A 14,551-nucleotide genomic window follows, 5' to 3' on the forward strand; every position below is an offset into this window, starting at 1 on the left:
TGCTGTCAGACCTGCTGAGATTTTCCAGCATTTTTTGTTTTCGTTTCAGATTCCAGCATCCGCAGTATTTTGTTTTTATCCTAAAATTGTGTGTGGCTGCCAATTACTGCATGGCAATTGGGTTTCAAGATTTTAAGGATATGGTACATTTGCACTGAAATTTGGGGTGGTTTACAAGGCTAACATAGGTTGCAGGCTCCAGTGTGATTTGTGAACTGGTTTCAAATGGCTTCAGTATTTAATCTTCTTAAAATTTCTCCTTTTTAACTATTTTTTAAAGAGACACAATTTCTTATAAAGTCGAACTGTAACACTGGATAACAATTTTCACATACTATAAGCAAATGTTTAACCCTTTAATTGGTGTAAGTGTTTATGTGGAGTTAAACATAATTTAAGCAAAACAGCTGATCTCCACTGAACAACTACGGCAGAGATTTCAATTATACGGCCAATTATACAGATTCAGGTTGTTGTGCGTCCTGAAACAAGAGACTAATCTTTCTGGAGCTGCTTCCAACAGCCTAGGAGATTGTGCAGAGTGTGTCAGGATATTACATTAAGATGCATCTCATGGAGAATTGGGGGAGGACATTAACATTGATCCGTGAGAAAGATGAGGGCCAGGATATTATCTTGGTTCCTGAGTGGAGTTCAGGGCTTTAAGATCGGGACTGCAGCGAGGAGGGAGTTCAGACATTAAAATTGATCTCATAATTCAAATTAAATATGTGACATATTTTGTTAAATGAATTAATTCGATATGGCTACCATTAACCATAATCAACATGTTTTAAAATCTTGTCTGTTATAATTCAGGTCAGAAACTCCAAAGTGTTGTATGAAGTCTGCCTGGATCACAGGTTTTGCATTTTGAATTTGGTTAGGGTGAGCATGAGATGTTTTACTTCAGGTATGATTCAAATAACCCACGAAGGAGCTTTATCAAACAAAGTCTATTTAAGTATACAGTTAACGTGTATAGAAAGAAAATTAGCAGCAACCTTTACCAATTAAACAAAAAAAAAGAACAATGATATTGTATAAACCTTAACAGCTAAATACCATTCCAACAAAACAAATCCCATAAACAAAACCTTTGCCACGGGTTTAATACATAGAATATGAATGCTCACATGATGCTGGAACTTAGACCTTTGGTTGAATGCTGCAGTTCTCTTGAGGCATACACAGACAAGCCTCGAGTCAGAATAGCTTCCCAAAACACCAGGGAGACACTCTGGTCAAGTCAACCACCAACAGCAAATTTCCTACTCCAGGAAGGCAAGGAGCCTTGCTTCCAGCTAACAGCAGAATTTTCAAAACCGGGAAGAGAGAGAGAGAAACACTGCTTTCCATCTTTATGTCCACCCGCTTCTAAACTAAAACTGAAAAATGAATCCTTAAGGTCTTTTCCTGGGGAGGAACCACCTGACTTTCAATTTCAATCAATACTCCCCCTCATAATGCAAGGTCATAAAAGATCCTGGAGGAAAAATAAACAAACCCCCATTTAAGCCATTGAAGAAGCAATGAAAGGACTTCCTAAAAGCAGACGGTCTGGCAACAATGAGAAAAAGAAAACTGAAAAGGTCTGCTTACAGCTGCAGAGAATGTGATTTTTAAAAAAAATTTCTTAAAGGTACACTAAAGTCACGTCAAATTTGTTGTCTTTGGCCTCTCACTCAAAGCGTTCATCAAATTCATTGCGAGTCACTTTGGCTATGACATCATCATAAGGATCCCATTCTGGATCAGATTTGGCGCTTTTGGTTTCAACCGTCCCTCTACAAATCACCTTCCAATCCATCTACCGAACTGGATATTCCACATTTTTTGAATGATCTGATGATGTTTTGTATATTAACAGCATTCCATGATTTGACAATGAAACCTCACAAAGCATCAATCAAGTATATTTCCACTCCTTTTGAAGGGATTTTTCCCTCCGCCATCCATCCACATATTCCACTCAACACAAACATGATCCTTGATTGGCTTGTTGAGTCACGCATATAAAGGATGAAAGAGGGAAATTAGATCCTCTGGTAATAACTGCAATTTGGGTGATATTGCTTCACAGAAAGCTCTTGATATCATCGGATATATGGAATCTGAATAGCCGCATTCTTTTTTGGCCCAAGACGCCCATTCCACACATTATCAATTCATAACCTCACTTCGCCCTCACCCCTGAATATGCACAAAGAGTCCGGTAGGAAACTTAATTTTTGGCATGGTTATCTTGAAGATTAACATAGACTTTAATTTCATTCAATTGACCATGCAAACTAGTATCATCATGAATCTCATCTTCTCATCTCATTCCTTGTGGTTTTCAAACAGTTTTCAAACCTTTCTGTTCCACAGTTTGGTCACCAACATATTGAAATTCAAGGGCATTTAACCATGTCACCATAATTTAGCATCATAGGTGTTTGTGTTTTTGCTGCTATCTGATGAAGAATTGCTGGAAATTGGTAATTTTGGCATTGAGATCTTTTGGGCCTTTTGGTAACCTCCGAGCCATCTTGGTCTTCTGCACAACACTAAACATTTTCATTCCATAAAGCAGCTACTTCATCTGACTGTTGGTGTGAAATCATTGCTGGATTCAGGGTTTGATTCGACTCACTTAAGTGTGTTCATATGCATTGCATTTCCGGTGATGATGTAACTAGTCTGACAATATCAGGGACCCATTCCAATTCTTGCTTCCCAAGATGAGGCCAGTGACTGGTTCTGTTCTCAGGGCACATTTGGTCTGCGGCATCTTTTTCAGGGAAGATTCCTCCTTCTATTCCTGTACAAGTTTTTCATGAACTCTGACTCTGCACAGTTATTTGAGTCATCAAATGACATGACCTTTAGCTTAAAACCAGCTTTGTACTTCATTCTTTCTGCCAGAGGACCCATTTCTGTTCATCATTCACTAACCACAGTCTGCTGTGTGGACATGTCTTAATTTTAATTACATCATCAGCAGCACTTGTATCTTCAGCTGCCAAGGCCCTAAAGCTCTGGAATTCCCCCAATAAACCTTTCTGCTTCATTCCTCCTTTAAGATGCACCTCAAGATTTACTCCATTGACTGACCTGCCCTAATATCTCATTATGTGCTTTGGTGTGAAATTTTGTTTGTTAAAATTAATGTGAAGTACCTTGGAGCAGGTTTGGTTGATTGGCTATGCTAAAAAATTGCCCCTTAGTGTCCCGAGATGTGTAGATTAGCGGGTAAATGTGTAGGGATATGAGGGTAGGGCCTGGGTGGGATTGTGGTCGGTGCAGTCTCGATGGGCCGAATGGCCTGTTCCTGCACTGTAGGGTTTCTATGACTTCTATGATTAATTGAAGACAATACAGAAATACAAGTTGTTATTGAGAAGGCAAAGTAAAAATTTATATTTACAGGTTCAGAACTTAATCCCACTTTTCTGATGAATGATCAATGCCCAAAAATGTTAACTATCCCTCTGCTCTATGGATGCTGACTGACATCTTGAACATTTCTTACCCTGCCATATAGTGTATGCAGCAAAGAGTGTCCAGTCCGGTCTGCAACACAACAGCAGCGATGAGCCTGTCCCCCTTTTCCAAACTGTAAACTTTGTCCACCAAATGCACGTTGGTAAATCTTGCCTGCCTCCGTCCTACTGAAAGGCATTCCATAGTTTTCCAGCTAGTGTGGAGACAAAAGGAAACACAAAACTTGTCAACAGTTCAATATCGCAGAAAAAGATTTCGACTCCACGAGCCCAATCTTCTAAGCTAGATAATAGCGAGTCGCTTTCCCCAGTGTTTTCTGCTGCCAACGTGTGGTTTCCATGAATGGGGATAACGCTGACAGGAAATGCACTGATAAAGTTTTTTGAATAAATAATAGCAAAAATAGACAAGAAAATCATTCTATCTAATGAAACTTGCAAGAATTGCTACCGCATAAATATAGCATCTTTATACCGCCAAGTCAATCAACCAATTAGTGTAGTAATATACTTAAATTCATGTTGTGGACTCACACCCCTCAAAATTTGGTTGAGGAGGCTCAAATTTAATTCATTGAGGACTTTAACTGCTGTCAGAGGGAGAATAAAGGCTTTCCAATATTTTGGGTACAAACTTATGTCACAAGGGCAGCATGCTGAGCTGTTACCCCAACCACTCCACCGTTAAAGCATACCTGCTGTTTAAACATCTCCTTGTGCCATCTTACCTCAATGACAGCAGCTGGTGCCTGTTCGGTCATATAGTGGATTGCATCTTGATCTCCCAGCCAATCAGATCCTTTCACTGTGTCGTAAAAATGCCACCTCCAGTCATCACTCTCCATATTACCCAGTGCAGCATTTATTCCACCCTGCAAACAGAACCAGAATGTTTCCCTGAGCCTTCTTTTCATTTGTTGGGTAGCTGTCATTGGAGGGTGTTAGGAAGAAATCAAACTCTTCCCCACCATTAGTATCAGCATACAAATCATCAAACACTCTCAAGTCAAGCTCAGCACAAGTTAGATGAACAGTGTAGAAACATTCTTTTGACTTTGTCCCATTGTTGGTTCTTAATCTTAACCTCAGCAATGAACTTCCGACTCATCAGAATCAATTTTCGATAAGAACAATCATGATTAACAATAGTGTAAAAATATTTGGATAATTACAGTCTATTGTTGGGCTGCCATTTGCTATTATTAAAAAACAAAGAAGCACTGTTAAAACAGGTAAACTCATTTCATAAATAATCTTAAAAGAAAGGTAACACACATCCGTCAGTCTCCCCTGCATTAAAAAATGTCAAACACATTTCAACACCTTTTAAGTAAACATTCTCCTATCTCTTTCATTCAAATTCAACAGAACAACTGGATAAGAAATAAAGTATTTATGTAACATCTTTCATGACTAAGGACCAATTGTCTCAAAGTGCTTTATGGCCAGGAATTACTTTTAAAGGGTAATCACTGTTGTAATGTAGGAAATACAGCTGCCATTCTGTACTCAGCAAGCTCCTACAAACAGCAATGTGACGATGACCAGACAATCTTGTTTTCCATGGTGTTAATCGAGAGATAAATATTGGTTAGATTACTGGGGATAGCTCCTCTGCTTTCTTTGAAATAGTGTTATGGGAGCTTTAATGTCAACCTAAGGAGGCAGACTGGGCCTTGGTATAATGTTTCATCCAAAAGATGAAGACAGAAAGGGAGAAAAAACAAGAGAGAGAAAGTGAGCCATTGAGGAGATGCAAGTGTGAGGAAAAGAGAGGACACGAGAGAGCAAAGAAAGACTTGCATTTAGATAGCACCCTTCACAACTACAGGAAGTTCATATTTTTTACATAAAAGTACTTATGGTGTTTATTCAATGCTGCAATGTATGAAACACAGCAGCCAATTAGAAGATCTTTAACCCAGGACGTTGGCACAATGGTTAGCACTGTGGCTTCATAGTCCAAAGATGTGCAGATTAGGTTGATTGGCCATGCTAAATTGCCCTTTAGTGGCAGGGGGACTAGCGGGGTAAATACATGGGGTTATGGAGAGAGGGGCTGGGTGGGATTGTGCCGGTGCAGACTCGATGGGCTGAATGGCCTCCGTCTGCACTGCAGGCATTCTAACCCACAAAACTTTCAACACAGTGAAGTGAGTGTTATCAGTAAGGCTGACATCTTGCTGGTACTAAACTAGTAACTAAATCCTTTCCATTTTTAAAGATTTTCAATATTTCATTTACAGGAGGTTAAAATAGTCACGAACTTTGTCACTAAGCATTAAATCTATACAACGCACAAATGTTGTGTGCTAGATTTAGAATCATCTTCTATTCCATGTGTCCTTGATGCTGTTCTATGCTCAAGAAACTCAACAGTTTAAGCAATACTGATTGCATGTATTTCAGTTACTGCAAGAGCTGAAGGTTATAGTTTTGCAGTGTAAGATACACTTCCTCAGCTATTACTGTAGTCTTTACACAGTTCTAATCTACAAGATGCACAACATACACCCCATAATTGGCAGCTCCACATTCCACCCCCCAAACAGCATCCTTCATTCTGCAATCCATGGAGTTCTGTATTCTACCCTGTGCAGAATATACTCTCTACTCTTCTGCGGTAAAATTTACAGCTTTACATCCCAACTCATGCTCACTTAGTCTGTGTTCAACCTTATGCACAGGTTGCAAAATCCGCAACACTGCAGTTTTCATACACCTTGAATGGACCTATTATCTGAAGTTGTTCAATACAGTGCCATTTGTGGCTCAGAGGCAGCAACTTTTGCCTGAGATTAGATCTTGTGTGTTTACGTCTGACCCCAAAAACTCTATCTCAAAATTCTGTGTCGTACTGAAAGAGTGTTCTGTTGGCAAATGTGCCATTTCCTGATGGAACTTAGGCCCAATCTGGCTGTGCGGATTTAAAAAGATCTGGCTTTTAATCCTATTGCTGCACGTGGGATCTTGCTGTGCACCACATGGCACCTAGCCACAACCACACCTTTCATGCCTGCCACAATCAGGTCCCCAGCCAAATCCTTGAGCACTGACGTAAGTCACATAGGCTAGTATTGGCCCTTGCCACAGCGGTGTGCCTGAACACCAGCTGAGCCACTTGTTGCCCAGCCACATTCCCTAACACCTGCCCCAACTGGATCCCCTAGCACTGACTCCAGTCACATCCCCACCCATCACCCCAACAATTCCCATTCTGAATGGTCCTCATGATCTTCACTCACAATGGCCGTGGGAACAGTCCAGTCAGTACACTGCTCACATTTAAACATGAATCAGGAAACATCATTGCTTGCGACACATGGAAGAAACGTTAGTGCATCTTACCTGAGCAGCGACTGTGTGTGATCTAGTTGGAAAAAGTTTTGAAATACAGGCAGTGTTGAAACCAGCCTCGGATAAACCAAAAGCTGCTCGTAAACCAGCGCCACCTGCTCCAACCACAACCGCATCAAACTCATGATCAACCACTGGGTACTGATTGGAGATCTGCATCAGGGAAACAAGACACAGACACGTTGCGATTACCAAGTCTAACAGCACGGACTTTAAAATTAAAGGATTAGAGAGACAACATCACTGGTGTGCAAAACAATTTATATTTATATAGTAAATTTAACACAATGAAAGGTCCAAAGCAATTCGCAGAAGCATTGTAAAACTGTGGCACTGAACCAAATTAGAAGATATTAGGTTACATGACCAAAAGCTCAGTCAAAGAGGTAGGCTTTGGAGTGTCTGAAAGGAGGAAAGTGAGTTGGAGAGGCAGAGTGGTGCAGGGTCAGTGTTCCAGAGTTTGGAGCTGAGACACTGAAGGTACAACCACTGATCGTGCATTTCTCAATTATAATCACATCACTCAGGGGCAGAATTAGTGGAGCACAGATAACCCAGAAGGTTGGGGGCTGGAGGAGATTGAAGATGGGGAGAGGTAAAACCATGAAAGAATTTGAAACGAAGTTTGACATCTTTGAAATCAAGACATTGCTTGACAGGGAGCCAAAGGAGGCCAGCGAGCACCGTGGTGATAAAGGAAGGAGAAGGGGAACTTGCTGAGAGTTAAGACACGGGCAGTTAAGGTTTGGATGACCCCAGGTTTAAAGGGTAGAATGTCACAGACCAAGGTGGTCTTAATATTGGCATCAAGGTCATACAAGGTTGGAAATTCAATCAGCATGAGCGGTAACACCAAGTTTGCAAACAGACTGGCTTAATCTCAGACTGCAGACAGGGAGAGGGGCGAAGTCGGGAGTTAGTAAATGCAGTTTGGACGAGGAACCGAACACAATGGCTTCAGTCTTGCTAATATTTAATTGGAGGAAATTTCTGCTCATCCAGTAATGGATGTCAGATAAGCAGTCTGATAATTTAGCAACAGAGGAGGAATAGGGGGCAGGATGTAGATGAAAGCTGGTAGGGGACCAATGCTCGAGGGACATCAAAGGTAATGGTGCGATGGTTGGAAGAGCAGGCATTGTAAGTGATCCTCTGGCTACGATTAGATAGATAAGACTGGAACCATGTGTGAACTGTCCCACCCAGCTGGATGACAGGAGGGAGGAGTTGGAGGAGGATAGTTGGTCAGCCGTTTAAAAAGTTGCAGACGGGTCGAAAAGGATGCTAAAGGAAAGTTTACCTTTGTTAGTCACATAAAATGTCATTTGTAACTTTGATAAGAGCCAATTTGATACTGTGGCAAGGCAGAAATTTGATCGGGGGGAGATTCAAACAGAGTTCCGGGAAAGGATTTGGGAAGTGACAACATGTTCAAGGATTTTGGCAAGGAAAGGTAGGCTGAAGATGGAATGGTAGTTTTCAACTGTAAAATTAGGAACTGGAGGCATACTAGAGGCTACCTATTCTCTTTTCCCTTTATGCTATAGCACTGTGGATGTATTTGAGGAAGGTTGTTCTTGGTATAGAGAGAGTGCAATGAAGGTTTACCAAGCTGATTCCTGGGATGGCAGGTCTGTCATATGAGGAGAGACTAAGTCAGTTAGGGTTGTATTCATTGGAGTTTAGAAGAGCGAGAGGGGATCTCCAAGACCTATAACATTCTAACAAGATTAAACAGGGTGGATTCAGAAAGAATGTTCCCAATGGTGGGGAAGTCTAAAACTTGGGGTCATAGTTTAAGGTAAGGGGTAAACCTTTCAGAACTGAGGTGAGGTGAAATTTCTTCACTCAGAAGGGGGTGAACATGTGGAATACACCCCCACAGAAAGTAGTGTGGCCAAAACATGTGATTTCAAGAAGAAATTAGACATAGCTCTTGGGGCTATAGGGATCAAGGGATATGGGGGGGAGCGGATATCAGGACATTGAATTTGATGATCAGCCATGATCAAAATGAATGGCGGGGCAGGCCCAAAGGGCCGAATGGCCTACTCCCGCTTCTATTTTCTATGCTCTTGAGTCACTGGAAGGAAAACATGGAGTTGATCACTCACCTTTAAGATAAACCAGCAACAAATCCATTTAAAATTAGATAAATGGATATATTTCTTGTGAAGCATAATGTACAAGTGTCAGCTCAATATTATCATCAATATTAGAAATAAAAGTTAAATACTTGTTTTGTAAGATAATGGGGCAGATATTTGTGGTGATAAGGTTGAATGGGTGACATTGAACTGACATCCATTTTACTTCCCCCCCCCCCCCCCACCCTCCATGGTTGGGTTTACCAATTCACATGAAAGGTACCTTTAAGAAGACGCAGCTCCTCACACTTCCCAGATCTGGGGACACTCTCTGAAAAGGCCCAATAACTGACCTTTCACATTGCTGCTCTGATTAGTGGCTGTGACTACTCCCAAAATCCAGCCTATGGTTTGGTTTCCCTGCCATGACCCAGATGGTTGCAGTGGGGTCTATGGAGCAGAATCCCATCATCCCTCATCCACACCTCTGACTTTGGTCTTAATTCAGTCACGATGACACCCAATGGACAGGTTTTTGGCTCTGGAGAATCCAAAGATCTCCAGTGTCATGGTGGGACTATGTTTTTTTTCTCTCTGTAAGCAAGTCGCATTTTCCAACACACACAGACTGAAACCATTAAACTGAAATGAGGTCTTACTAAAAAACAGCCGGCTTTAAAAGTGCATGGGTCTCAAAATCCAGAAAACATCAACAAGATTCATTTGGACACTTGTTAGAATTTTCTGTCTCAGTGCTGGGCATTGGTGATCATGTGAAGAATCTCAGAACTCTAACCAATAGCTACAGTAAGAGGCTGACGTTTGAGTTTTATGGATCTTTACTCACTGCAGTTGAAACTTTGGCTGCATCTTTGTTACGTTTCCCATTGACGGCAAAGTGGAATCTGTGAGCTGCAGTTTGAAACACTGCAGGAACCTGTGTTTAAACAAAAAAACAATTCAATCGATTAGAAATAATAGATCAATCCTCCTGGCACAAATGGAGACACATTTCAAACTGTCAGAACAAGTGATCTCAGAAATTTTCCCAAAACAAGTGGAAGGGAAAAGATGTGCACTCATGCAGTGTCCAATCAACAGAAATCTCTTAAAGTGCTTTCATTAGAATCAATCACTTCAAGATGCAGTAACATTCGTGGAGGGGAAGAAAGCGGCCATTTTGGATCCAGCAAACCAAATGCTTAATGCTTCAGTTCTGTTTTTTATTGATTTAGGAAACAATGCTGAGCAGAACGTCAGGAAAACGCCTGGCTCTTCTTCCAAAAGTGGCGACAAAACTTTTAATGGCCATCTGAACTAACAGAAATGGGAGAGTCTTCAGCTAAGCCAAATGCATTGCCTCTGACAAATCATTCGTTCAGAAATAGGAGGTATCACACTTGGAGGAAATGCGAGACAGGCTAAGATGGATTCGGAGTGAATGTGCAAAAGGCACCGGATGCAATTGATAACGTTGGTGACCTTCAGGTACAAGTAGTCACATGGGATTATGATATAATGACAATAGAGACCGGAGTCAAACAAGGGGAGGAATAGGCAGCAAATATCCACGGCTACATAGTAAACAAGAAAACTAGAATAGGGAAATAGGAGGGGGGCATGGCAGCATTGATCAAAGATATTGTTACATTATTAGAAAGGAATTAAGTGGCTGTAGGGTTAAGGGCAGAATCGATTTGGCCCCAGGGATCATTGCTGGCTCTGACATATATTAATGACCTGGACTTGGACATAATTTCAAAATTTGAAGACGCCTTGAAAGTTAAGAAACGTAGTAAATGGTGAGGATAGGAGGGGGGGCCCAGCAGTGACAGCCGGTGAAATTTGTTATAGTAGGATTGAAATAATCCTAGCATTAAAAGAGGACAAGCCCCTGTCTACATCGATGGTAGTCATGATATGGAGATGCTGGCGTTGGACTGGGGTAAACACAGTAAGAAGTTTAGCAACACCAGGTTAAAGTCCAACAGGTTTATTTGGTAGCAAAAGCCACACAAGCTTTCGGAGCTCCGAAAGCTTGTGTGGCTTTTGCTACCAAATAAACCTGTTGGACTTTAACCTGGTGTTGTTAAACTTCTTACCCTGTCTACATCAACAGGGATGAAGTGGAAATGGTCGAGAGCTTCAAGTGTCCAGATTACCAACAACCTGTCCTGGTCCCTCCACGCCGACGCTATAGTTAAGAAAGCCCACAATGCCTCTACTTTCTCAGGAGGCTAGGGAAATTTGGCATGTCAGCTACGACTGTCCCATTGGTAAGACGCAGCATGGGTTCATGAAGGGCAGGTCATGTTTGACTAACTTGGTGGAATTCTTTGAGAACATTACATGTGCAGTGGACAATGGGGAACCTGTGGATGTGGCGGATCTGGATTTCCAGAAGGCATTTGACAAGGTGCCACACCAAAGACCGCTACATAAGATAAAGGTGCACAGTGTTATGGGTAATGTATTAGCATGGATAGAGGATTGGTTAACTAACAGAAAGCAAAGAGTGGGGATAAATGGGTGTTTTTCTGGTTGGCGATCAGTGATTAGTGGTGTGCCTCAGAGATCAGTGTTGGGACCACACTTGTTTACGATTTACATAGATGATTTGGAGTTGGGGTCCAAGTGTAGTGTGTCAAAATTCGCAAATGACACTAAGATGGGTGGAAGAGCAAAGTGTGCAGAGGACGCTGAAAGTCTGCAAAGGGATATAGATAATCTAAGTGAGTGGGCGAGGGACTGGCAGATGGAGTACAATGTTGGTAAATGTGAGGTCATCCATTTTGGTAGGAATAACAGCAAAATGGACTATTATTTAAATGGTAAAAAATTGCAGCATGCTACTGTGCAGAGGGACCTGGGTGTCCTTGTGCAGGAATCTCAAGGAATTGGTTTGCAGGTGCAGCAGGTAATCAAGAAGGCAAATGGAATTTTGTCCTTCATTGCTCAAGGGATGGAGTTTAAAAACAGCGAGATTATGTTGCAGTTGTATAAGGTGCTGGTGAGGCCACACCTGGAGTAGTGTGTACAGTTTTGGTCTCCTTACTTGAGAAAGGATATACTGGCACTGGAGGGGGTGCAGAGGAGATTCACTAGGTTGATTCCGGAGTTGAGAGGGTTGGCGTACGAGAAGAGACTGAGTAGATCGGGGCTATACTCATTGAAATTCAGAAGAATGAGGGGAGATCTTATAGAAACATATAAGATTATGAAGGGAATAGATAAGATAGAAGCAGGGAAGTTGTTTCCACTGGCGGGTGAAACTAGAACTAGGGGGCATGGCCTCAAAATAAGGGGGAGCAGATTTAGGACTGAGTTGAGGAGGAACTTCTTCACACAAAGGGTTGTGAATCTGTGGAATTCCCTGCCCAGTGAAGCAGTTGAGGCTACCTCATTGAATGTTTTTAAGGCAAGGATAGGTAAATTTTTGAACAGTAAAGGAATTACGGGTTATGGTGAGCGGGTGGGTAAGTGGAGCTGGGTCGACAAAAAAAATCAGCCATGATCTTATTGAATGGCGGAACAGACTCAAGGGGCCAGATGGCCTACTCCTGCTCCTAGTTCTTATGTTTGTTCTTATGATTCTCATCAACTCTCAGATGCACCATGGAAATTATTCTTTCTGGTTGAATCACAGCTTGGTATCATGGTCACCATTATTGACGCTAGCTTTATATTCCAGATTTGTTAATTATTCCAGATTAATTGAATTTGAACCTATGTCCCCAGAGCATGAAGCTGGGCCTTTGGATTACTAGTGCAGTGACACAATGACTACACCACCATCTCTGCTTGACAGCATGACTTCTGCTAAATTTACCGACTGTAATACTGACATACTACAGTTTGCCTTAACATGTGATCCTCCTCCTTCTAAATCTCACCCTGGCAAATTCATTCACAAAGTTCAGAGCTCACACAGCCCCTATAACTTTCCATTTCTACTATCACAAACAGTGACTCATCTGCTCCATAGTACTACTTTTTGAACTAGTTATTCACTGTTTATTTTGTATAAATATTGGAGAGGTCCCATTAGCTGAATAACTCACAACACAATGTTTAACTTGGCTTAATCAGATTGGGCCTGTACACAATAACCATGATCTACAATCACTACTTAAATGCTAGTTGGTACCTTCTTGAATAATTATAGCCCCATAGGCATTACAATAACTAAGCCTTTTATAAGTTACACTAACTAGTTCAATGTGCTAAATTGACCAGTAGGGTTACACTGACCTGTATAACCACACACCCTCAAAATAAAGAATTTGCATTTTGATAATGCCTTGTAGGCCCTCAGAAGTCCGAGAGTGTTATACAGCCAATGAAGGAAAGTCTGAGGTAACGTAGAGAAAATGTGGCAGCAAATTTACACATAGCAAGACCCCAAATAGTCATGAGATAAAGATCATCCAGGATACCATTTTTGAACATTGGCATCAAATATTTAATATCCAGGAAGTGGGTGGAAGCAGTGAAGAACAAAAGGTACCCGAATTTAGCATCGCATGTGAAAGATATCAACTCCAACAGTGCAGTACTCCCTCAATACTGCTTTAAAGTATCCATTTACATTGAGCACTTCCATCCCATCATTTTTTGAACCAGGTTGAGAGCGCCAGCCAGAACTGCAATTCCAGAGTAATCGGCACTAACTGATGGACTCTTAGGTCAGTGGAAGACTGGTGATAATTCACTGCATCATGAGCCTTCTTACCATGCACAACACCAGGGCCATTGTGTGATTTCAAGAAGAAATTAGATAAAGCTCTTGGCGGTGAAGGGATCAAGGGATGGGGGCGGAGGGTGAAGGGATCAAGGGATTGGGGGATGGTGGTGGGGGTGATGGAGAAGGAAGACGAGGTCTGGATATTGAATATGATCAGCCATGATCAAAATGAATGGCAGAGCAAACTTGAAGGGCTGAATGGCCTACTCCTGCTTCTATTTTCTGTTTCTATGGAGTTTGCATGTTCTCACCGTGTCTGTGTTGGGGGGTGGGGGGCTGGGTGAGATGCTGTTGCGATGCTGTTTCGAGAATTGGCGCAGACTCGATGGGTCGAATGGCCTCCTCCTGAACAGTAAGAAGTTTAACAACACCAGGTTAAAGTCCAACAGGCTTATTTGATAGCAAAAGCCACACTTTTGCTAGTGGCTTTTGCTACCAAATAAACCTGTTGGACTTTAACCTGGTGTTGTTGAACATCTTACTGTGTTTATCCCAGTCCAACGCCGGCATCTCCACATCTCCTCCTGCACTGCAGGGTTTCTAACAATTTGACCAATATAATCACCATTTATATAACTCTTGTTTACTTCCTGTAGTTACATAACCAGAATAACCTTGAAGCCCTACAGTGACCTCCAAGCATCACAGTAAGTGATTAGAAGCTGGAATAAAGGCTGGACTCCAGTGCTGACCATCCCCAGGTAGCCCTGGCTGATTACACTGAGCGCCCTGACCCACTGACCTGGCTCAGCCGCCCCCTCTTCACACTCGCCACCAGGCAACGCGCCGCCATCTTGCAACAGCCGGCGCAGGCGAACTGCCAGCAGACCGGCTCATTCCACACCCCGGGAGGGGAGTTGGACCAGTCCACTGCTGGA

At 42.0% G+C, this 14,551-nt stretch overlaps 1 protein-coding gene across 1 annotated transcript in view; it reads right to left on the reverse strand.

Annotated features, from left to right (window-relative positions):
* Nucleotides 1-14,536, reverse strand: part of sdha (succinate dehydrogenase complex, subunit A, flavoprotein (Fp)) — a 48,297-nt gene extending 33,761 nt beyond the window's left edge. Inside the window, exons 1-5 of the mRNA XM_078216535.1 lie at nucleotides 14,416-14,536; nucleotides 9,777-9,866; nucleotides 6,834-6,995; nucleotides 4,214-4,357; nucleotides 3,515-3,679 (exon numbers count right to left, since the gene is read on the reverse strand). Coding sequence (XP_078072661.1) covers nucleotides 3,515-3,679; nucleotides 4,214-4,357; nucleotides 6,834-6,995; nucleotides 9,777-9,866; nucleotides 14,416-14,466 — 612 coding nt within the window. The 5' untranslated portion in view covers nucleotides 14,467-14,536. The remainder of the gene's footprint in view (nucleotides 1-3,514; nucleotides 3,680-4,213; nucleotides 4,358-6,833; nucleotides 6,996-9,776; nucleotides 9,867-14,415) is intronic.
* Nucleotides 14,537-14,551: the final 15 nt, after the last annotated feature.

This window comes from Mustelus asterias, chromosome 7, assembly GCF_964213995.1.
Source record: "Mustelus asterias chromosome 7, sMusAst1.hap1.1, whole genome shotgun sequence".
Taxonomy (NCBI): Eukaryota; Metazoa; Chordata; class Chondrichthyes; order Carcharhiniformes; family Triakidae; genus Mustelus; species Mustelus asterias.